The sequence below is a fragment of the Pelophylax lessonae genome (genome assembly GCF_965119305.1).
Source record: "Pelophylax lessonae genome assembly, chromosome: 1".
Taxonomy (NCBI): Eukaryota; Metazoa; Chordata; class Amphibia; order Anura; family Ranidae; genus Pelophylax; species Pelophylax lessonae.
Genome location: NC_138768.1, coordinates 197,307,884 through 197,332,092, shown reverse-complemented (window position 1 = coordinate 197,332,092; position 24,209 = coordinate 197,307,884). Strand labels below are relative to the sequence as shown.

The window sequence follows — 24,209 nt, the reverse complement described above, 5'->3', positions numbered from 1 at the left end:
ACAAAAAGAGATTTTTAGGAGAGAGCCATCAAAGAAGCAGTCTGTCTGTGGTTTTCTGCTCTGTAACCTCCAGAAAGAAATTGATGACAAATAGAATTTCACCTACTGCTAATTTAAAATCTGGAATTCAATATCTGAGGTCCTCAAGGGCAGAAAAGTTAAAAATAAAGTAAAAAAAAAGGAATAATATATAATGAAAAAGAACTTTGATGTGATTGTTCTTTAAGTATGTCTAATGATCAAATTATATACAGCATTTGCTGTGATGGACAATTCACTGAAAGACTATTTTCTATTTTACAAGCAAAAACAACAATTCCACAATGAGCTTGAACAAAGATAACAAGGAAAAGCCATCATTAATTAGCATTTGAAAAGGATTATTTGACCTCTAAACTTTTTTTAACCATTATTATTACCATTTTTATATTATTATTACTACTACATATACAGTATGTCACAAAAGTGAGTACACCCCTCACATTTTTGTAAATATTTTATTATATCTTTTCATGTGACAACACTGAAGAAATTACACTTTGCTACAATGTAAAGTAGTGAGTGTACAGCTTGTATAACAGTGTATAACATTTGGTGTCCCCCTCAAAATAACATAACACACAGCCATTAATGTCTAAATCGCAGGCAACAAAAGTGAGTACACCTCTAATTTAAAATGTTCAAATTGGGCCCAATTAGCCATTTTTCCTCCCCGTTGTCATGTGACTGGTTAGTGTGACAAGGTCTCAGGTGTGAATGGGAAGCAGGTGTTGGTTAATTTGGTGTTATCGCTCTCACTCTCTCATACTGGTCACTGGAAGTTCAACATGGCACCTCATGGCAAAGAACTCTCTGAGAATCTGAAAAAAAAAAGAATTGTTGCTCTACATAAAGATGGCCTAGGCTACAAGAAGGTTGCCAAGACCCTGAAACTGAGCTTCAGCACAGTGGCCAAGACCATACAGCAGTTTAACACGACAGGTTGCACTCAGAACAAGCCTCGCCATAGTTGACCAAAGAAGTTGAGTGCACGTGCTCAGCGTCCTATCCAGAGGTTGTCTTTGGGAAATAGATATATGAGTGCTGCCAGCATTGCTGCAGAGGCTGAAGGGGTGGGGTCAGCCTGTCAGTGCTCAGACCATACGCCACACACTGCATCAAATTGGTCTGCATGGCTGTCTTCCCAGAAGGAAGCCTCTTCTAAAGATGATGCACAAGAAAGCCCGCAAACAGTTTGCTGAAGAAAAGCAGACTAATGACATGGATTACAGGAACCATGTCCTACAGTCTGATGAGACCAAGAAAAACTTATTCGGTTTAGAGGGTGTCAAGCGTGTGTGGTGGCAACCAGGTGAGGAGTACAAAGACAAGTGTGTCTTGCCTACAGTCAAGCATGGTGGTGGGAGTGTCATGGTCTGGAGCTGCATGAAGGCTGCCGACACTGGGGAGCTACAAATCAGTGTGGGAACCATGAATGCCAACATGTACTGTGACATACTGAAGAAGAGCATGATCCCCTCCCTTCAGAGACTGAGCCACAGAGCAGTATTCCAACATAATAACAACCCCAAGCACACTAAACCCTATTGAGCATCTGTTGGGGATCCTCAAACAGAAGGTGGAGGATTGCAAGGTCTCTAACATCCACCAGCTCTGTGATGTTGTCATGGAGGAGGTAAGAGGACTCCAGTGGCAACCTGTGAAGCTTTGGTGAACTCCATGCCCAAGGGGGTTAGGGCAGTGCTGGAAAATAATGGTAGCTACACAAAATATTGAGACTTTGGGCCAAATTTGAACATTTACACTTAGGGGTGTACTCACTTTTGTTGCCAGTAGTTTAGACATTAATGGCTGTGTGTTGGATTATTTTCAGGGGACAGCAAATTTACACTGTTATGCAAGCTGTACACCCACTATTTTACATTGTAGTAAAGTGTCATTTCTTCAGTGTTGTTGCATGAAAAGATATATTAAATTTTTACAAAAATGTGAGGGGTGTACTCACTTTTGTGAGATACTGTAATTGCTTATTTTCAAGGCACCAACATCCTCTATAACACTGAAGAAAGTGAGAACAAAGTAGAATTATATGCAGGACATTTAACGTACACAAACGTACAAATGAGAACCCTTCCCTAAAAGTTTGGAATTGAAAAGGAAAAGGGATGGATAAAAAGGCAAGAGCACTAGATGTATTGAAAATTGACAATGCGGTGATGAGAAACATTAGTGTATAGCAGAGGGTAGTTACAATTCTAAAATGAAAAGACAGGTAAAGCTGCTAAATGCCTATTGGTATATGGAAGGGAGTTCAAGAGACTGGGAATGCTTATTGGTATGTGGAAGGGAGTTCAAGAGACTGGGATAAACACAAGTTTACCTCTGTAGATGTTAGTTGGAAAAGATGACTCTTGAAGAAGAAAGAAATTTGTGAATGGAATGTAAGCTCCAGTTGGGTGTATACATGAGATTGAAGACTGTGCACATTGCTAGCATATTGGGATATGTTTGGCAAAATAAAAATAGCAATGTTAATAACTCAATCCTAAATGACTGATGGGACCAGTTCTCTAGGCTGTTTACCAGCAGATGAGTAACACCCAATTAATTTCCTGCATCTGATATTGTACATGCATGGAGGGGAGAGAAAGAGAGAGCAAACTTTGTTTCAGATGGTAGTTAGGACACCTATGGCCTTAGTATTCCCTGCTGCCAATCATTTCTGATAAAAGGCAAAATGAAATATGAGTGCACTATTGTCAGAACAGGGTCGGAGCAAAATTAAAAAATAAAGGCAATTATTGGCATCTGAGAACAATTTCCCTGCTGTGTTCAAGTTACTGGGCTTCTTTTAACCACTTTACCACTGGAGCATTTTGCTGTCTTACGTCTGGGCCACTTTTTGCGATTCGGCGCTGTGCGACTTTAACTGACAATTGCGCGGTCGTGCGACGCCGTACCCAAACGAAATTTACGTCCTTTTTTTCACACAAACAGAGCTTTCTCTTGGTGGTATTTGATCACCTGTGCGATTTTTACTTTTTGCGCTATAAAAAAAAAGTGCGTTTATTTTGAAAAAATAACAATATTTTTAACATTTTTTATATGAAATTCCCCCCAAAAAAGATGTAAAAACCAATTTTTTTAAAAAATGTTGGCCAATTTGTTTTCTGCTACCCATGTTTGGTAAAAAAAAAAATCACAATAAGCGTATTTTGATTGGTTTGCGCAAAAGTTATTGCGTTTACTAACAAAGGGAAAGATTTCTGTCATTTTTTTTCTAACGCGTAATGGCGGCGATCTGCGATTTCTTTTGCGGGACTGCGACATTGAGGCGGACAGATCGGACCCTTGACTGACATTTTTGACACTTTTGGGGGTACCAGTGACATTACTGCAGTAATCAGTGCTATATATATGCACTGTTACTGTAAAAATGAAACTGGCAGGGAAGGGGTTAATTTTATTGGAGAGGGAGGGGTTAATGTATGCCTGGTGCTTACTGACGTGTGTGGAGGTGACTGAGTGACACAAGGACAGATCCAGGGTTCAGCTATACTGAACCCTGCAATCTGACCCTGCCTGTCACTTAGGAGATCCGCCCGCTTGTGTTTACACAAGCAGGCGGATCTCCACACTAGATCCCCGACGATCGGGGAAGAGCGACGGCGATTGCCGCCTCTCCTCCCCTGGCCCGACTCCCGCTGTGACTGAAAACAGCGGGAGCGAGCCTCTGGCGGCACGTGTGCGCCGCCGAGAAAGGGGAGTGTCTGACGACGTAGTACTACGTCGTCAGACGATAACGAGCCACTCTGCCGCAGTAATATCACTGTGGGCAGAGGTAAAGTGGTTAAAAAAGCCTGCGTAAAAGACAAGGGAAAAAAAAGTAAATTCTGCCAAAGCGTTCTAAGTCCCGCATAAACTTATCCAATCTGCTTCTCCGAATAACAAACAAAGAAACTTAAAAATAAAACAGCACATTTTATGTGGGACTTTGATGGTGCACGTTATGTATTTTGGAAATCAATTGTTTTATCTGAACGTTTCTAGAATCAGATTAGGCAGAATTATTTTCTGGATGTAACAGTATTATGTTAATCATAAACTACAGGTCATTCTGAATTTAGAGTTCAAACAAAAATACAGACATTTAGACGAAAGCTCCTTTCAAGAGTGTGGGTGAGCTTGAAGAAACTGTCAGGGATTGAGCTATAAATTCAGTTGGTTCCAGACCACAGCTATTATATCGTTCTGAGGAAATGTAAGTCATTTTTGTGTTCTTAAAATTGTCTCATGTTTCCAGCGCAGAAGGCTACTTTGTACTGTAGGTCAGTGCAACCTGGCCAATGCATGTCAATGGCAATAAATTGTTTACAAGATCCAGCAAGTATGTGAAAGTTATAACAACATTAAAAATTGTCGTGCATGCGATCAGTTTTACACTATATTGAAATGATTTTAAAGGGAATTGACAGAGATATGCAAACGCATATGTCGTGCATGCGATCAGTTTTACACTATATTCAAATGATTTTAAAGGGAATTGACAGATTGTCAATTCCCTTTAAAATCATTTGAATATAGTGTAAAACTGATCGCATGCACGACAATTTTTAATGTTGTTATAACTTTCACATACTTGCTGGATCCTGTAAACAATTTATTGCCATTGACATGCATTGGCCAGGTGAGAGATGATAGATATATACACATGAAAGATATATACACACACACAGGGGGAGCACTAAGAATCCGTTGCAGCCGTACATGGTAACTAATCAGCTTCTAATGTCAGCTTGTTCAATTAAGCTTTGACAATAAAACCTGGAAGCTGATTGGTTTCTTTACGGAGTTTCGTGAGATTTTGCACTCTCCAGTTTTAGTATATCTCCCCCAAAGTCTTCAAAATAAAGTCAAACTGAAGGTTGAGTAGTTTTTTGGACTGATAAAATGTTTGCATACATCACAGCAAGAATTCACTGTAACAATGGCATTATAAAAGACAAGCCATGGCCAATCACACAAAAAGCATGGCTAAACGCAAACACTAAAATGTAATATATTGCAGCTTTCCAGTCCTTAGGTGTGATGCTGCTTTTTTTTTTTTCTTTATTCAAAACTGACTTTCCTTTATTTTTACTTGGTGATTCTGGGAATAGCACACTTCCTTTCCCTGGCTACATTCACCCCTCCACTGTATCTTTGGAAGATGCCATGATTACCACCTAGCCTGGATTATGGGATTTGTAGTTGTTGGCACTTTTCCAAGTTGCCTACAAGTAGGACTATAAATGACTCTGCCAATGCCATTTTGCCAGCTTGTTCACTGCAGTCACTACTGGAAAACCTTTCCACCTTGCAGCGCAAAGCCTTCTGTAAACCTACTCCCCTTAACCTCCTCCCTACCTTAGGTTGACTGACAGGGGCCTGGGGAGAGAGAACTTCCTTTAACGTGTCCATTTTTTATTGTGACTGGATTTTTTTATTGCCTGAACATTGATTAAACTTATCAAATTTACCTAAAACAAAAGGATAAATATCTCTAATCCACAATCCATAAGTACCATGAAGAGTAAGTATTGTCTTTGTAAAATAAAGTACAGAACATTAAAGAGTGGAATAAAGCATACACAAATGTACTATAAAGAAAAAAAATGTTCTTATACATAGAGCAATGTCCAGTCAGTAACTTTTTTAATATTATAATATTGCTGTTGGTCACATGGAATGACCATTCTGTTGTATCACTTCTAGTGCTGTTTCTACTTATTAAGCACTACCTTCCACTGAGAGGTTAGCCCCTCCTTGCTGTCACCATACAGACCAAAAACTCCTACTGGATATTGATCCCTTACGTTTGTGGGGCTCCTTGTGAGCGTTATCGGGTGCCACCGTCTGGAGGTGAATGTTGGCGCATAGAGGCCCTGGTGTTTCTCAAACTTCCTCTTTTTTCCCCCGAGTTTGCTATACTCCTAAGGGGGTTTGTTTTTTCAAGAATACCTTTTGACAAACTGTTTGAAAACCTGGCTCACAAAAAGTCCTTTGGGCGCATTTTTATTCAGTGGCTATCTGGCGTGTATTAACAAACATCTTGATCTGTGATACATTGTGATACATATATGTTCAGCTCATAATTCGCTGAAAAAGGAATCATAAGTAGATTCCGAAACATGTTGGATGTTTTCATCGCATGAAGAGCTAGTGATTATACTCACATACACTGGTTCGCATGTCCTTGAATTGAACACAGTCTCTCAATTGTATTGTGTTTTTATGTAAATGTATTCTATGATTATTTTGGTTATTCTGTACATTCCTTTGTGCATTTTTTAAAATTAATAAATACTACTTTTTATTTACTTTTGTACTCTTCTATTTACTATACTAATTACAGCTCTACCCAATTTAAATTCCCCTGGGACATTTCTCTTTGTTTTTTCTGTATATACGTTGGGGAAGGGGTAGTTGCTGTTTCAAATACACCCGCAGTATCCAAACTCCATTTTCAGCTTCTACTTATTTAGGCCCAGTTCACACTAAGGGTTTTAGCGTGCAGGCCACTGTCAGTTTGCTATGCAGTTTGCCAGGCAGTGCGTTGCACTGTTTTAGCCCATTGCACTCTTATAATATTTTATGTTTTTTAATTTTTTTTTGGAAGTGTACAAAGTGTACACTGTATTTGAGGTCTCCACACAGCAGCATGGTGTGTTGCGCTACAGAAAAGTGCAGTGCTGCTGCATTTTACCATACTGCACATCACACCACTGTTGAAGTGTGAATGAGGCTCATAGAAAGCAATAGTTTCTATGAGCCTTTGCACTGACTGGCATTGATGCAGTGTGGAAAAAACATCAGTCACCACACATAGTGTGAACAACTCCTTAGCATTTTTTAAAACAATGCTTCTATCTTATGTCATGTGCACTGTTCTGACAGATAGTTATCATGTGACAATCATTTACCTATCCTATACTTTCACACAGACACCATATGGCCAAATGTATGAGGGCACCTTACCATATACACCTATATGAGATCCAGTCCAGTCCAAAGCCATGGGCATTGCTATGGGTTTGGCCCTCTCCTCTGTGACTAAAACAGCCTCCACTCCTCTGGGATGACTTTAACAAGAGTTTGGGGAGTTGCTGTGAAAATTTGTGCCTATTCAGTCAAAAGAGAATTTATGAGGACAGGTACCGATGTAGGATGAGAAGACCTGCCTTACCACTATTAATCAAAAGATGTTAAAAAGGATTCAGGTCAGGGTTCTATGCAGGTTGCTCGAGTTTCTAAACACTAAACATATGGAACCATATCTATATGGGCATAGCTTGCACAGAGAACCAATCATTCTGGAAAGAAGTTGACTTTTCCCAAGCTATTTCCACAATGTTGAATGTGAAAAATGATCTAAAATATATTTTTATACTGTAGCACAAAATAATGATGTCCTCACATCCTCACATGATTGTAATGTGGACAACAAACAAATGCACTATGGCATGTTATATGTATAAAAAGTTTTTAATTATGCCTACAAAGTCCATTCCTTCTTTTTTTCAGATTTTTCTTTGTATACTGTAGCATTAACGGCACCCTTCAGTAGAAACACATTTTGGAGGAGTCTCCACACAATTTTGACATATCTGCAAGTCTGCAAACTTTTGGCCATATAATGTACTGTACATAAAATCTCATCCAATGATAATCAGCTTTGTTTTTTCATTTAAGAAGAACTCTAATTTACATTTTTCCCAGGGGACAAAGTAAAATAGTACTTTGTGTCATTTTTCTAGATGCCTTATAAGCCTTGCTACTTGATTGTACAGGGTGCCCCCTGCCTCTCCCTTGGCATTCCAACAACATAGCTAGCAAGGATATAGGTACATTGGTAGCTGGCCCTTGTTTTGGCTCCAAGACAAGTGGTGGCAAGTGGAATGCAGGTTGAGGACGTTCTGAATTCCCCTTGTTGGTGCTTGTCTTGAGCAGGTGCTGAAAGCTGGAGACAAACATTGGTTATGAAGCAGCTGTCTCCTTGCTAGCTATGTTGTTGGAGCTGGTGGCCTCTCCAACCTCTTCACTATGCTTACAAAGCACATGGGACTAAATACTACATGTACTGGGGACAGAACACTGCATACAATTCAAGTAAGAGTTCTTCTTTAGGTTCTCCTTTACCAGTTTGCAGACATTTACTGCTTGTGAGCAACTGTTTGTGTCTTGTGACTTCTATTTAAATGGCTGCTATATTCCATGAAGTGGACAGGTTCGCTTTAAGGTTTTACTTTATTTGTGTTTATCTGTGTTCAAACCTGCACAAAATATATTGTATTTATAATGCATTAGAGCATTCTCTGGAATATATAGCTCTAGATTTTTGACTATATATATATATCCAGCTAGATTTCAGAAGCAGTTAAGTATACTGCATATAAATAAGTTGTATTTTCCTTGATTGTCTCTGGGAATATTCTTAGCAGCCAACTCTACTGTTAAAAACTGCACTGTGATCTTGACGAATGTAAAATGTCAGCATTAATGTATCAGACCTATCAGCTCAATGAAAATAACTCAGAAGTATTGATTGTCTAATGATTTTTGGTGTATTCATTAACGTCTATGGGCAGATCATCCCCTCTGAACGCCTGGAGTGCTGATGACACATTAGTGTATTGCTGATTGTTTATTAGAAAACTGATTAGTTAGTGGATTGGTGTACCAAAATATACTACCTTTTACTGCATGATAAACTTGGAATAGAGGCATTTACTACATTTACAACTTTCTTAGTGCTTAAATGCCATTACACAGTTCAGTATTCCCCTTCCCCTAACTCCTACTGCACATGCTAAATTATGAATAGGATTTACGATCTCTGTGACCCTCAAGATTGCACATATTTTTTCTTGTGTATCAATCTGTAAAGTGCTGCGTAATATGGGGCTATATTTGGTGCTATATAATTACTGAAAATAAATATGAGTGTAGTTTAGGAACAGGTTAAGGAACCTGTAAGCTCTTTTGCAGCACAGGGTGATTCCAGGAGGAAGTACATTACCTAATTGCTGGTATCAGCAATGCAAGAAGGATAGAACTGGAATATTGGGAAGGAGGTCATTTATGAATTTCCATCAATTATAAGAAGCAGTTAGTTTAATCAGAGCTTCAGAATCCATCCAGAACCATTCTAGGTTTGCTGACATCCTAGGCAGTATCTCTACACTTGTAATAACCCACACCCTGCTGATAAGCCCCATTCCTTCAAACTAAATCACGACTGTATTGTATTGTCCATCTAATTTTACAAATGCTAATTTGACTCTCAGAATGTCACAAAACATACCTGTCCCATGTCCCACACTCTCTTCCCTCTGTAAGCTGGACCTGAAAGTGGTCAGGTCTTTTCAACCCCTGAACGTCATCACTGAATAGAAGTAAACTCCCATGACTGCTTGTATCTCTTGCGAATTTTGGGGTGTGTGTGGTGAGAACAAACAATGCTGTAAATTGGGGTGCATGCTGCTATATGTATTATGGTGTATTTGCTGTATGTATAGAGATGCATGGTGTATATCAGTGATGACAACACTATTAGTCAGGACTGCCACTGTGTTGGTATGTCTCTATGTAGCCCTTTACAGGGAAGGTGAGGGTGACAACATTGCCTAATTTTCAGTAGAGGTGGTCTAGCTTTTTCGCCCCTTCACAGGAAGTAGAAAAGCCTGCACTGGTCTGGTGGGATGAATGGGTACGTTTTTGGGTTTTTGGGGGAGCCATAGGAAACAAAGAACAGACAACACTTAAAAAGCTTCCCAACAATATTTTTTTCTTTTATTTTGACCAGAGTTTTACTTTAAATCAAAGATATAATTGTTTTTTTTTTTTTGTCATGTTTGCTAAATGATTTTCAAAGTCTATAAACTTTTAACATATTTTTATTTGTTTCACTTTTTAAATGAATGCTTTGTTTTACAAGTACATTTTTAATACAGGGTGCTATCATGGCACAGATAGGACATTTTAAATATTATAAAAACAAATAGTATCTGTTTGATTTATATCTGTCTTTCTAAATGAAAGGTTGTATAGAACTGTACAAGGTAATACAAGGCAAGGAGGGAGAGAGGATGAATGACTCCTGTGAATCATTCAATGTTGTGTAATTTAAGCATAAGCTATTGAGTTCTATAAACAACACTTTTTTTCACCAGAGCTAATTATCCTGCTAGGCATACGAAAAAAAGCTACGAGCCTAACATGAACCTAATGAATGGACTAAAATTATATAGACTATTTTAATGTTCTTAAAAAAATATATATAAAATGGTTTAAAAAGTCTAAGTTCACCTTTTTAGGCAGGAATATTACTTTTCTGTTTCAATATTTTTTATATTTTGAAAGGACACAAATTGTAGGCGAAGAATGATATAAAAAAATAGGGTCCACAATGCAGGTGGAACATATCAAAACATTCGGGAACAAGTATAAAAAAGGGAATCAAAATTATACCACCAGTTATTTCTGACATAAAGTTTGCCCTATAAAGTATAAATTCAACCTAAAGAAAAAGGTTTTTGTAAAGCATATAGCAATCTCACTCAGAAACCCCCCCAAGGGGAAGCACTAGAACCAATACTTTGCCACCACTCACCAGCATGCCTGCATGGGCCGTGAGTATACATAATGCACTAAAAAAAGTGTAAGCCACACAACTAAATAAAAAATTAAATGCAAGTTCGACAAAGAAAAAAGGGGGAGGGGGGAAATTGTACAGAGATTGTACAATCTGAGTGCATAGTGTATGGGCAGCTTTATACAAGTACATAGGAGGTAGTCCTAGGCCCTGTTCACATCTCTCTGTAGCAGGAACTCACATTCCCACATGCGTTTTTTTGGGTGTTTTGGAGCATTTTTGCACGTCATGCAGAGGGAACCCGTTTTATTTGAATAGGCTGCCCTATGCACAACAACCGCTGCAAAGAAGCTCCAGAACCTTTTTGTAGAGCTGAGTGTGGTGCATTTTTTACCATGCTTTTTGGTATGTTTGCTGTGCATTTACTAAAACGTAAGGCAAAGCGTGCCTTTTCTGTGCAGTTTGCCTTGCATTCAGAAACAGATGGGAATGGAGCTTTATTGTTCTTGTGTAAACACACCAATCTCTGTACAATCTCCTGTAGATTTCCCAAAGTTATATAATAGGGGGACACATCATCTATCCAATCACTCTATATCCAATCAGGCAGGCCCTTGAACTACATAGTTGTTGGTAGATCTAAAGGAGATTGCACAATCAGATTGTATAGTGTATGGTGAGCTTTACAGAACCCATTACATACTGTACTTCTCCTGTTTTCAATACTACAGCTCTGATCCACATAGGTTGTTATCTGATCGCTCAGCTACTGCACACTCTGCCAAATGAACGATCTATGCAAGATAACGGTAAGGTAGGAAAAAAAAAGTAATCACTGGCTGTGTGTTTAGTGATAACAGTGATCACCGATTGCATTGGAAAAATGTGCACCTGCAAGGGAGGGCAGATGCAGGTTGTGAGCTAATGAGGTTCACTGGTGAACTCTTTCCTGTGTCTTAAAATGTTTTCATGTCCCAAGGTCCATACAGGAAGTAATGACTTTTTTTTTTTTTTTTTATACAAGCACTGACACTGAGGTGAAGGCTGTGTTTGATAAATAGAAAGCTTTTTATTTCTGCAAAAGAAGTACATTAATGCCATATTTGTACATAGAGAAGCTGGAATTTAGAACAAAAAAAAAGGGGAACTTTGCCTTTAAAATATATAGAAAAAATGTATGTAAACCCAACATTTCATATTCCTGATATGTGCTTGCTGTACCATGTACTTGTATGAAAAGGTATCCTGTTTTCTTAGTATTGCTTCATTTATGTTAAGTCCCTAGTATCCCTGTCAGTCCCTCTGCTTTCCTTCTAAAAATTGATCACACCAGGCATTAGACCATAGCGTGGTCAGTTTCTAGCTATTCTAGGAACTCAGTGTACTCTCCTCCAATGTTCAGACTTGTCCTGACACTGCCCCCACCCTTTTACTGGGAAGATCAGTGTGCTGCAATTTCTCCTCCCCCAGCTCTTATGCAGCTGAGAACAGAGGAAATGTGATCACTTATAACAAAGGGCATTTATAACGTTTTTTTTTATATCTATGCACAAATGTTTTGCCTTTCTTTTCTATTTTAAACTGAATGGGTTGTTTTACAAGGTGAGAGTTTACAATCACTTTACCTTATAGAAAAACAGCTCTGTATTTTTCCAAAAATATGATCAGTTGTGATCAACATTTGTTTTATAGATGATTCCTTTACAGCTGAGACTTAGTTGTATTCTTGTGTGAATGATCACTGACTTTGTAACACGTAGAAAAAAATTGTGCTTATTATGAAGATTACAGGAAATTGCTATAGTTTGGAATATTCACATAAAGCTGCAACAGAATATGAATATTTCAAGTACCTTTGATTTGTGTAGCCAGTTGCATTTACTTTTCTTGTTACAAGGCCTGTGATCAATACACGGAGAGCAGGGAAGACTATTGACTGTACTGTAAAATGACTTAGAAACTATTCTTATACAATTTGGCCATCAGATAATGCAACACCCAGCAGCAAAACAAATATGTCTGTTGCAAGATTGTGGTATGTTTTTCCATTAGGCAAACGTGCATACTTGTGCTTATGGAGGGAGAAGGAGGAGCACATAGGAAACATCTCCGATGCCAGCCTCTCCTGAAGGGAAACAATAGTGATAGGATAGGAACAGGTCAGGCAGTACCTTCACAAATATAAACAACCAGATCCAGTGACCTTTTCCAGAAGTCTGTAGGCACCATTATGTGCTCTTGTACACTATTTATGTGCCAACATTATTTACCTGAACCTTAAATCCACTTGCTAGAAAATCAGTTTTATTTTACAGAACACTTTGTCGAGCTTTTATATAACATGTTCCAGTCAAAAAAAGGCAGGCTGAGTTCTTTTCTGTTCTGTTCCAAAGAGTTTGAATTTTTGTTCAAAGCTACACTGAGTTTGATTTACTAAAACTGGAGAGTGCAAAATCTTGAGCAGTTCTTCATAGAAACCAATTAGCTGCCATAATTTTTGTCAAAGCTTACATCCCCTTTCACACATACAGTATAGATTGTTCATTTCATCAGTTCAGTCACATTTTTTCAAAGAAAAATACGGATGAAGTTTACAACCGTTTTTCATCCATTTTTACATCCTCCAGCCGGGGTGCTTATCCAGTTGAGTCCAGGAGACATTTTTTCCATGCAAAAATGGATTGTTTGTCCATTTACATCTGTTTTTTGTCCGATCAGTTTTTCTAAAGGAAGAAAAATAGGACTTTGATCCATTCCAAAAAACGGATGTTGACGGAAGCAAATGTAAATGGATGATCATCCATTTATATCCGTTTTTCCATAGAGATACATTGACCATCAAGAGGTGGATGGAAAACGGACAAACGGTCTACATGTGTGAAAGGGGCTTAACTGAACAAGGTGAAATTAGAAGCAAATTGGCTACCATGCAGAGCTTTACCAGATTTTACACTCTCTTTTAGTAAATCAACCCCCTGTCTCCTAAACTAAAATCTAAAAGAAAGTTGCCCCTGCAAAGGAGAACTTTGATTTATGTTTCAGGTGGGGCAAATGCATTCAAAACTAGAATATTAGTTACTCAGTCATGGGGAGTTCAATTAGTCCCTTCAGCAGCAGGAGGAGTCTCTTTCTCCGTAATATAAAATAATTTTTAAAGAATTCATCAAGGAATTTTTTTTTTAAAAGTTGCACAGGTTGATGGAGCTGGGAATTCTTTCATTGGATACAGAGTTTTATGAAACTGCTGTTTCATCCCACAGGCATCTACCTAATACTGAGCTTTAATATATAGACATGTGATTCTCAAATTTTGCACTAATCTTCAGCTCAGTTCAGCTACCGAACCTGTATACCCCTTATGGACCACAGCACCTTTTCTCATTTGGGCTGTGGGTCTATTGATTTGGCGATAATTTTCTGTAAAAATAGGCTTTTTTTTTTTTTTTTTACTTTGGCAATATATATATTTAAAAATTACTTTATTTTCTAGGTACTCTAAAGACAAATATACTTTCATCAATGGTAATTTTAAAACAGCCTGTCCTGCAAAAAACGAAATAAAAAAAAGTACAAATTAAATTCCGTGACCTATACTATTTATGGTATAATGACACACTATGTGAATTCAGATGCGACTTGGGTTGCACAATTGCATGTCAATGGAAATCACATGGATTTCAACAGTGCCCCTTTACATCAATGCAACACATCTGTGATGCGACTTTGGGGAAGTTACACGTGCTACTTTGGTGTTATGCAGCAAAATTTTGTGTCCCATAGACTTCCATGGAAACACACCAAAAATGCATTTACATGTGTGTTTGGTGTGTTTTTGCCCAGGTTTTGTGATGGTTATTAGGAGGGGGCACTTGCCAGCATCCTTACAACCAGTGGCTCTGACAGAAGAGATAAGTAATTTGTTGTTAGGAAGCTGGCACCCGCTCATCCCCCACCTTTCCCGGCCTGCCAGGCTGCATGTTTGGATAAGAGTCTGGTATGAATTTTTTTTGGGGGGGAACCCACGCCATTTTTTTTATTGGTGTTGGGTCCTTCTTAAAACCTATACCAGACCCAAGGGACCTGGTATGGATTTTGGGGGAGAATTCAACACCGTTTTTTTTTGGCATGGTGTTCCACCGTAAAATCCATACCAAACCCATAATGCCTGTTATGAATTGTGGGGGTGGGGACCCTATGCTGTTTTTAAAAATGTTTAATGACAGCTCCTTTTGTTTACATTCTGTTGTCAGATGGGAATTCCCAGCTGACGGTGGGGATGAGTCACTGGTTGTTAGGACACCGGTGGGTAGTGGATCCTTAACAAATAGCATCTGTCAATGGACCAGTCTACTTCCCCTACAAAAAAAAAAATAGGCATGAAAATGTTATCAAAAATGCATTAAAACGTATCAAACGGCACCGATGTCACACTACAAAATCGCACTCAAAATCTGAAATGTTTTTATTAAAAATTAAAAACTTTTATTATTTTGGATGCTCTGAAGTGTATGTAAATCCTACTATTGAACTTCTTTTGTTTGGTCCCCTTTTATCTTTTTAATATACCATTAAAATAGTTATTTTATATCTGTTTGACAAGTTAAAAAAAACACCTGTTGATCTTGTCAGAAGTCTTTTGAGCCAATAACTTCCTGTGCTCTCTGCCTGTGCTGACTGTTATTGAACACATTGTTCCCATGTATCACTAAGGACTACAAAACCACATCCTTCTTTTTTATTGAGAATATGAAATGGGCAGTGGTACAATCTGGTTTTTGTTGTTCTGATACAGAAGGGTGAGCATTGTCATTCTAGAACTGTATGTGTGTTACTGGCAGAACCACCTGGTGAAAATAAGGGACAAAATGGGTAAAACAGAAAATGTATGCAGCCACCACATCAAAAGAAAGGTAAGCTGCAATGTGTTATATTATTGTTGGTGAGTTTATATACTCTTTCACTGTGTAGATCAAAGGACACACTTTTGATTTGCACATAAAATAAATACATTGCACCAATATTTAAAGGATGACTTCACCTTTCATAACATGTTACACGTTGCACCCATTTTCAGGGTGTAACATGTAACACGTTATTGTAGAACCTGCCCCCGCACCCACTGATTGTGTCAGCAAGTGTTGGATATTTGCCTAATTTGCCACATCATTCATTTACAGTGTAAAGTACCGACGGCCTTTGTGGCTGTTGGGTTGTAGTTCCCAATGAGCTACCAGGGTGCTGTTGAGCGCTATAGTAGTTCATGGATTCTTCCGTCGGTGTTAAACTGCATTTCTGTATGAAGTATAGGCAGACAACTTACACTGACAGTCTATAGGAGACCCGCGATCTGATCACTGGTACAATGTTTTCCAGGCTCTTACAAACAAAGTAGTAAATGCGCATAAATGTGCATTTATTTTATTTATTTTTTTTAAATGAACTTATCCTTTAATTTATTTATTACAAAAAATGCAAACACATTACAGGAATCACTGTTTGCTGTTTAGCAAAGCAACATAGGACATGGTTGTCAAAATGCTGGCCAGTGATAGTGTGTAAGGTAGAGAGGGTGGTCATCCATGAACAAGGATTTCTTAAGGTACTTAGGTTTAGTGTTTGTGGGTGTATGAGGTTTGCTCAAGATCTTCAACTACTTAAAATGTTCCTATGCACTCAAAAAATATATTAATGTACCACTTGGCTGCGAAAAAAGATTTAAATGCTTCTAATTTGAATAGAAGGCATTTCACGGAGCTTGCACATCCTTTCTGATTTCCTATAGATCACTACCTGAGCCTGGAAAACCAGTACACCCTAGTATGCAAACAGCTTCAAGCTCCTGGGATCAGCCGATCTGTCCCAAGCTCTCTCTAAGTCTCAGTACTGGTCCACTACTGGGATGAACAGCCTTGCTCCTTGGATTCTTGAAAAAATACAACAAGCCAAAAATTACATTCAAACCAGAGATTTGCTTTATTAGGGCATTTTAACACGAGCTAACCTATAACAGCTTATAAGAATGCATCTTTTACTGCAAAGTCAATGAACACATAGCCTTTGCAGTTTACACTCTTTTTTTAATAAGCCTGAAAGTAGGGTTGACCTCTACCATATTTATGGTGGGTTGACTGTTTAAAAATGACAGGTCCTACTAAACACCTACTATGCTTTTTTTTTTTATTTTAGTAATAGATTTTAATATGTATCCTGGGGTGACAATGACAAATTAGTGCACAAGCCCACTAATAATTTTATATTTCAATAACATAAGAGGCCTTCCAAGTCATCTGTTAATGTATATGATTAATATGAAAAGTTGCTGTATTAATTTGTATTTCATATTTTGAACAAAGTGCATGAAAAATGATAAAACAGAAAAGAATCGTTGAGTCAACCTGGGTAACAGATATGTAAAACCTAAACATTAAAATAAATCTATTTTCCATTTTGACCTCAGAACCTCTTCAATTAATTACTAAAATCTATATACACAGCAGTCAGGGGAAATCAATTATGTATCTAGCAGGATTTTAGCATTGCTTTTTCCATTTCTCCCAACAACAAACACTAATGGGGGCTATTCATCACAGTCTCCTACCTGTAAATACAGTAAAAAGAAACTTGTAAATGGTAATAACCCTACTAGTCACAGAAAATAAGAGAATGAAACCACTAAAATCAACTGGCATTTGTTTTTATATCATGAATGGAAGGTCATTAAATAGTATCATGTTTACCTGACAAGCAAGTGGGGTAACTGATTTGGATTATTATATACTCAGTTCACTACTGCCTTGAGGACTGTGTTGGAGAATTGATCTTGTCTTATGCTAAGCTCTGTATTTAGTGGTAACATTTTACCAATCATATTAAATGCTTTCAAGCAAACCTTTCATTAGTAAAATGGGCAACCATTGTCACATTCTGAAAATGCTAGTTGCCTGGCTGTTATGCTGAGCCTCTTTCTTTCCAATATTCTGTCTCACTAACTCGCAATAACCATGCAACTTGGGAAAATTGAAAATCATTACCTGCATACTTTTTTTACAAGTCATTCAAAGTATTGAAGCAAGAGGATCAGCATAACAGTCAGGCTACTATTTGCAAAACGGACAATCAGCAAAGCATAGGATTGCCAGGCTTGAAGCCTTGCAACTATGGTTATGATTGTAACTATGGTGCCTCCCCTCCCGCCACTTCCCGGTCATCTTCCCCACTTACCGGAGCCGTGGCTAGCAGGGAAAACAATTCGGTCTGCTCTCCTCTCAGGCAGGAATTTGAGTGACGACAAGATGGCCCCCACTCGACTCTATGGCCTTAGAGGACCAGAGCAACGTTATACGTCGCTTCCTCCTAACAGCCTTAAAGGGCCCATTTTTTTCATCTTGAAAAAAAAAATGACTTTTTAAATTTTTTGATTTTTAATGTAGATGTGAGATCTGAGGTCTTCTTGACCCGAGATCTCACATTAAAGGGACAGTGTAAAAATAAAAAAATAAAATAATTAAATTGTCCCTGTTAGCTCGCACGCAGAAGCGAACACATACACAAGTCACGCCCACATATGTAAACGGTGTTCAAACCACACATGTGAGGTATCACCACGATCATTAGAGTGAGAGCAACAATTGTAGCCCTAGACATCCTCTATAACTCTAAACTGGTAACCTGTAGAAATTTTTCAAATGTCACCTATGGAGATTTTCAAGTACCAATGTTTGTCGCCATTCCACAAGCATGTGCAATTTTAAAGCATGACATGTTGGGTATCTATTTACTCAGTGTAACATTATTTTTCACATTATAGAAAAAAAAAATTGGGCTAACTTTACTGTTTTTTTATTTTTATTTAAAAAAAAGTGTATTTTCTCAAAAATAAATTGCATTTGTAAGAACGCTGCGCAAATACAGTGTGATAAAAAATATTGCAATGATCTCCATTTTATTCTCTAGGGTCTCTGCTTAAAAAAATATATAATGTTTGGGGATTCTAAGTAATTTTCAAGCAAAAAAAAAAATGATATTTATTTGTAAACAACAAGTGTCAGAAATAGGCCCAGACTTTAAGTGGTTAAATTACTGTATATCTGAGGTCATAACCTTTGATTTTAGAAGAGTGTTCTCGATTCGGATCGCTCAGACACTAAAGAAACTCCTTCCTTGGTGATTAAACAGTTATGTCTCTATAAGTCCATGGAGATGTCGCCTTGTAACATCATTAGGGCAGATAGCTAATCAGACCGTTCTTTTCAAATATCTATATTTAAAATGATTAAAGCTCATCAAAAGCAACTATTTCTACAATACATGAATTTCAATCCTTGTGAAGTGTCCACTAAATCTATATTACTGATAGCCTGTCAGTTCCCATCCCAGATAGGTTGGGAAGTTATAGATCTATCAGTAACTGTGTATTTGTATATTGACATCAATATTCTAAGCAGCAAATCTACTTACTTAAAAGGCTTTTCCCCTGTATGAGTTCGGATGTGGTTGTTTAATGTAGTAGCACCAGCAAACGCCCTGCCACAGTATCCACACTTGAAAGGTCGATCGCTGGAGTGGGTGACGACATGATTCCTTAATTCTGATGGTTGGGAAAAGGATTGGGAACAGTGCCCACACTGGTAAGGCCTAAAAGATAGAAATACACAGTAAGCCTGCATGTTCAATGTGCGACTTCAATCCCCTCCATGTAATCTATATAAAATGCAAGGATTTCACAAATAATTGCTGCTTGAGTCAATGTATCTTTTCTAATACTGATTTCTAATTGGGAGAGTCAACTGTTATTATGATCTGCTGAAATTTCAGCATTGTAACAAGGAAATCTGCAGCATCTTCATGCCTTTAGAAGTGGTCAAGCCTAAGACAATCTCACCAAAAATTAAAGTGGAAGTTCAATCAAACACTAACTATATCTATATCTACTCCCACTCTCATTGTAAGCCTATTTTGTCTACCCTGTAAAGGAATGATCTGTATACTTAATTATTCTAAGGGCGCTTCAGTCCGGTCACATGATCTCTCCAGCGGCTGGCTTCCTTGAAGAGGAGAGATCACCGACAACAGCTGCAGAGCATGGTAGATGAAATCAACAATACACTTACTATGGGGCATCCATTGCCTGCTGTCCCTACTCTGAACTAAAACCGGTGCTGGGATCAGATCATGTGATCCGACTAGAATGCCTTCAGCATATGTGAGATCTTTCCTTTCACAGGGAAGAAATGGGAAGGGAGTAGATTTAAATAAAGTTAATGTTTGAGTGAACTTCAACTTTAAATTTCCTTTTGTAGGGGAAGGAACATCTCAGTACAGACTTCTGAGGAAAACTATAAGCTAATCACAAAATCAGGACATTTCTGGGGATGTGCAACCAGGTTGCCACATTGAAAAGAACTCAAGTTAAAAATGACTTGTTAATTTAAAAAAACTGTGTTTGGAGATTGAAAAGGTAATTTTTTAGAACATTAAATTACAAAATGCTTTGTGTGCCATTTTATAACTGAAGCTCTATTTAAAATAAACTAATGAAAAATGCATTAATAACTGTAGACATTTGATAGAAAATGATTATATTGTAAAAAAATAAATTGTTCTTAATAAAACGTATGGTAGTCCGAAATCTTAAATCATGTCATTGGAGAGTATGAGTCAAAGGTCAAGTGTTTTTTGTGTTTTATCTAAATGTGTGTAGGTATAAGGCTCCATTTAAAAAGTTGAACGAAATGTAGCGCTCAACAATTAAATAAATCACAATAATATATATCACAATATTAAATTACAAAAAGTTGTGTTTAAATGTGCAACAAATAGTGCAAAATAAAGTCTCTGGTGCTCAAATCATCAAAGGGTTAAACAAATAACAGCAGTTGATGGAAACACAGACTTGATAGGAGTGTAAATCTCAAAGCCTCCACCTCCACACGTTCACCCAGTGCTAGTATAAGTACTGCTTACCAGAAGTACAGGACCCCTTGATTATAGGGGGTCACAAACGCATATTGATCCACACTTGATCCGACCATACACATCGCACTCTCTCACCATTGAGAGTGTGTAGCCAAACCGAGGGATAAATTCAGGTACAAGCCATAAGTAGGGAGAAACGACAAAAAGACTCTCATGGTGCAGCATTTTGTATCAAAGGAACATTTATTTCTTTAAAATGCACTTACTACAATCCAAATGGTTAAAAGCCTTGAAATTCAAAAGTTGCGGTTTCAGGGAGTAGGAAACGCCACTCCACGCCTGCGTTCCACCAAACCGGAATTTTGCGGTCTCACATTCCCGACGCACGTTTCGTCAGTCCGCGCTGACATCATCAGGGGATCATCAGCGCGGACTGACGAAACGTGCGTCGGAAACGTGAGACCGTAAACTTCCGGTTTGGTGGAAGGGGGGTCCTGTACTTCTGGTAAGCAGTACTTATACTAGCACTGGGTGAACGTGTGGAGGTGGAGGCTTTGAGATTTACACTCCTATCAAGTCTGTGTTTCCATCAACTGCTGTTATTCGTTTTACCCCGTTGATGATTTGAGCACAAGAGACTTTATTTTGCACTATTTGTTGCACATTTAAACACAACTTTTTGTAATTTAATATTGTGATATATATTATTGTGATTTATTTAATTGTTGAGCGCTACATTTCTTTCAATTTTTTATCTGTCATGTTATTACGTTGATGTTGCAGCTCACAGAGTGAAAGTAATTTCACCCCATTCACATATTCACGCAATTCAATTGATTTTTTGTGTTTATTTACCACATTCATTTGCGCAGTTTTGTTGGTGGCTCACACCAATTACTTTCCTATAAGGCTCCATTTGCCCCTGGCTGTTCCATGCATTGTTACATTATTGTGTATATTTCACGCATTAATATGCAAAATATGCTTGTTAATGCATGTTCCATTAAGGCAGTCAATTCATTTTGAATGGGATTCCAATGCATGGCAATATGTTGTAGAACAATAAACAGCCTTATTTTTGCTTTTTTCTTAACAGTGCACCCCAATGCACATCCCGTACTATACTTGTGCATTGGGAAGCCAGATCAAATTGGTGACACCCTAGCACGCTACACATAGGTCAATGCATTACTGTGCATTGTTATAACACACTGTACCACAATGCACAGGTGTGAAGCCAGCCTAACACTAGATCTGAATATAAGGAACATGTCAGATAGGAAATCCATCCAAAACAAATTTTCTCTTTTAGGTTCAGTAGGACAGGGCTCGATCATTAGTCACACGTACCATTGTCCAGGAAACTGGACAAGAGGTCTCTTTATACAGTGAAATACTATGCTCAACAGTTTATGCAACAAACCGTGGTTTTAAGTGAAGTTGTATAAGTTGTAACACAATTTTTGTCTTGTACATGTACATATGTGTACATATATTTAAACTCTAGAAACTGTTTTTTTTTTTCATTTTAGGGCTCTTAACGAGAGTCTCATTAGTAGCTGGCTTTTAGCAGGCTTCCGCCATACAGTCACCAGCAAGTTGGATAAAATAAATGATTGAAAAGGCAACAACGTTCTGCCCTGCTGAATACTTGCTACCTTAGGCTGCAGCCTGTATAGTCCAACAAATAAAGACCTAATTTCAATCAAGTTGTTTTTTTTTTTTTTTGTTTTTTTTTTTGTTTTATGTTTTTTAAGCATATTAGGTAATTTATCATTGTACTTTTTTATAAGGCAAAGGGCTCAATTCACAGAGAATAATATTCTAAATAAAAAAAAAATGTAAAATAAATTCACATGCTGGTGTTTGTGAAATAAGACTTAAGTATGTAACATTTTTCAAAGATTCCTAGTTCTTATTTACTCTTGCAGTTTTCTTGGTGGTTAAAATAAATAAATATTATGTACACACAGGGTTTTAAGTATTTTATTTAATAGCCCTTCTGCTAAGATTTGATTCCTTAAGGTTGATGATTTTAATCACCTAGTTGATTAAAAGCCTTTTACTAATGGCCAAGACTCACGTTATTTCTCATTTAGGATTCTGTAATGTCTGTCTTCTGTTCTTAATTCTATTAAGGTAATGTTCTCATTTTAATAAATAGAGCATGTTGCTAATATTGAGCAGATTGTTTATAATTGCATTTAGGTGCCCACAATGGAAAATAACTTAGCTGCACACTGAGATAAAGAGGTGGTGCTGGCAGCAGCACAGGGATTGAGGCCAAGAATTAACCTTCCATCTGGATGTGCTAAGGTTTTTTTTCTATATCACAAAACTTTCATTTCACAGATTTTTTAAAAAACTCAATTAACATATTTATAAAAACTTCAAACATCAGACTATCAGTTCTGTACAGCATATAGTACTCTTTGTTTTATTCACCACAGTTTGTACCATAGACGTATAACCTCATCAGCCGGATTTTATTAACCAAAAGTGGTGAATATGAATGTGTCAATATAGCAAACCTTCCTCTAACAGGTTCACTTTTTTTTACTATCAGTGACCTTAAGACATAATGACTATGGAAACTGATCTTCATTAAAAATACAGAAAGTGTTCATTAAAGTATACGTAAACCATTATCTTACCTAACTGAAATGAAAGGCAAAACATTTGTGTATGTGTGTATTTACTGTAACTATATACTGTATATATACTGTGTATATATATAGAAAATGTCTGTTCTTGAATGAAAATAAATTCCTCTTCTTATGAAGTGAGCCCATAATCTCTGTTCTCAGCTGCATACACAGCTTAGAGAGCTGGGGATGGAGAGAAACAGCAGTACACTAATCTTCCCAGTGAATGGTGGGGGGGGCTGATAAGTCATTGGAGTATAGACAGGCTGTGCTGGGATGGATATGCTCTAATGCCTATCATAGTCAGTTTAAAACAGGAAAGCAAGGGGACTGGCAGGAACACTAGGTACTTCACACAAAGGAAGCAATACAAAGAAAACATGATACTTAATAACACAAGTACGTGGCACAAATCAAGAAAATGAAATGTTGGGGTAGGACATCTTTAAATACTGTTTCTTCATAATGGTATGTGATAGACTTCACATTAAAGGAGTGCAAAGAGTAAAGTTAGCATATAAAGTGCTGGAACCCACAGGTAATACTAGATTTCAGTTCATTAACGTGCAACAGTATTTTCACATTATCTCTTTAACACAAATGTGTAACATATACAGTATAATATTATGTAATGTATATATGCTATATATATAAATATATATAGATATGCTATATATATATATATATATATATATATATATATATATAATATAGTATCTCACAAAAGTGAGTACACCCCTCACATTTTTGTAAATATTTTATTATATCTTTTCATGTGATAACACTGAAGAAATTACACTTTGCTACAATGTAAAGTAGTGAGTGTACAGCTTGTATAACAGTGTCAATTTGCTGTCCCCTCAAAATAACTCAACACACAGCCATTAATGTCTAAACCGCTGGCAACAAAAGTGAGTACACCCCTAAGTGGAAATGTGCAAATTGGGGCCAAAGTGTCAATATTTTGTGTGGCCACCATTGTTTTCCAGCACTGCCTTAACCCTCTTGGGCATGGA

At 37.5% G+C, this 24,209-nt stretch overlaps 1 protein-coding gene across 1 annotated transcript in view; it reads right to left on the bottom strand.

Annotated features, from left to right (window-relative positions):
* Nucleotides 1-24,209, bottom strand: part of PRDM6 (PR/SET domain 6) — a 190,267-nt gene that overhangs the window by 1,165 nt on the left and 164,893 nt on the right. Inside the window, exon 8 of the mRNA XM_082260864.1 lies at nt 19,091-19,267. Within this exon, the coding sequence (XP_082116990.1) occupies nt 19,091-19,267 (177 nt within the window). The remainder of the gene's footprint in view (nt 1-19,090; nt 19,268-24,209) is intronic.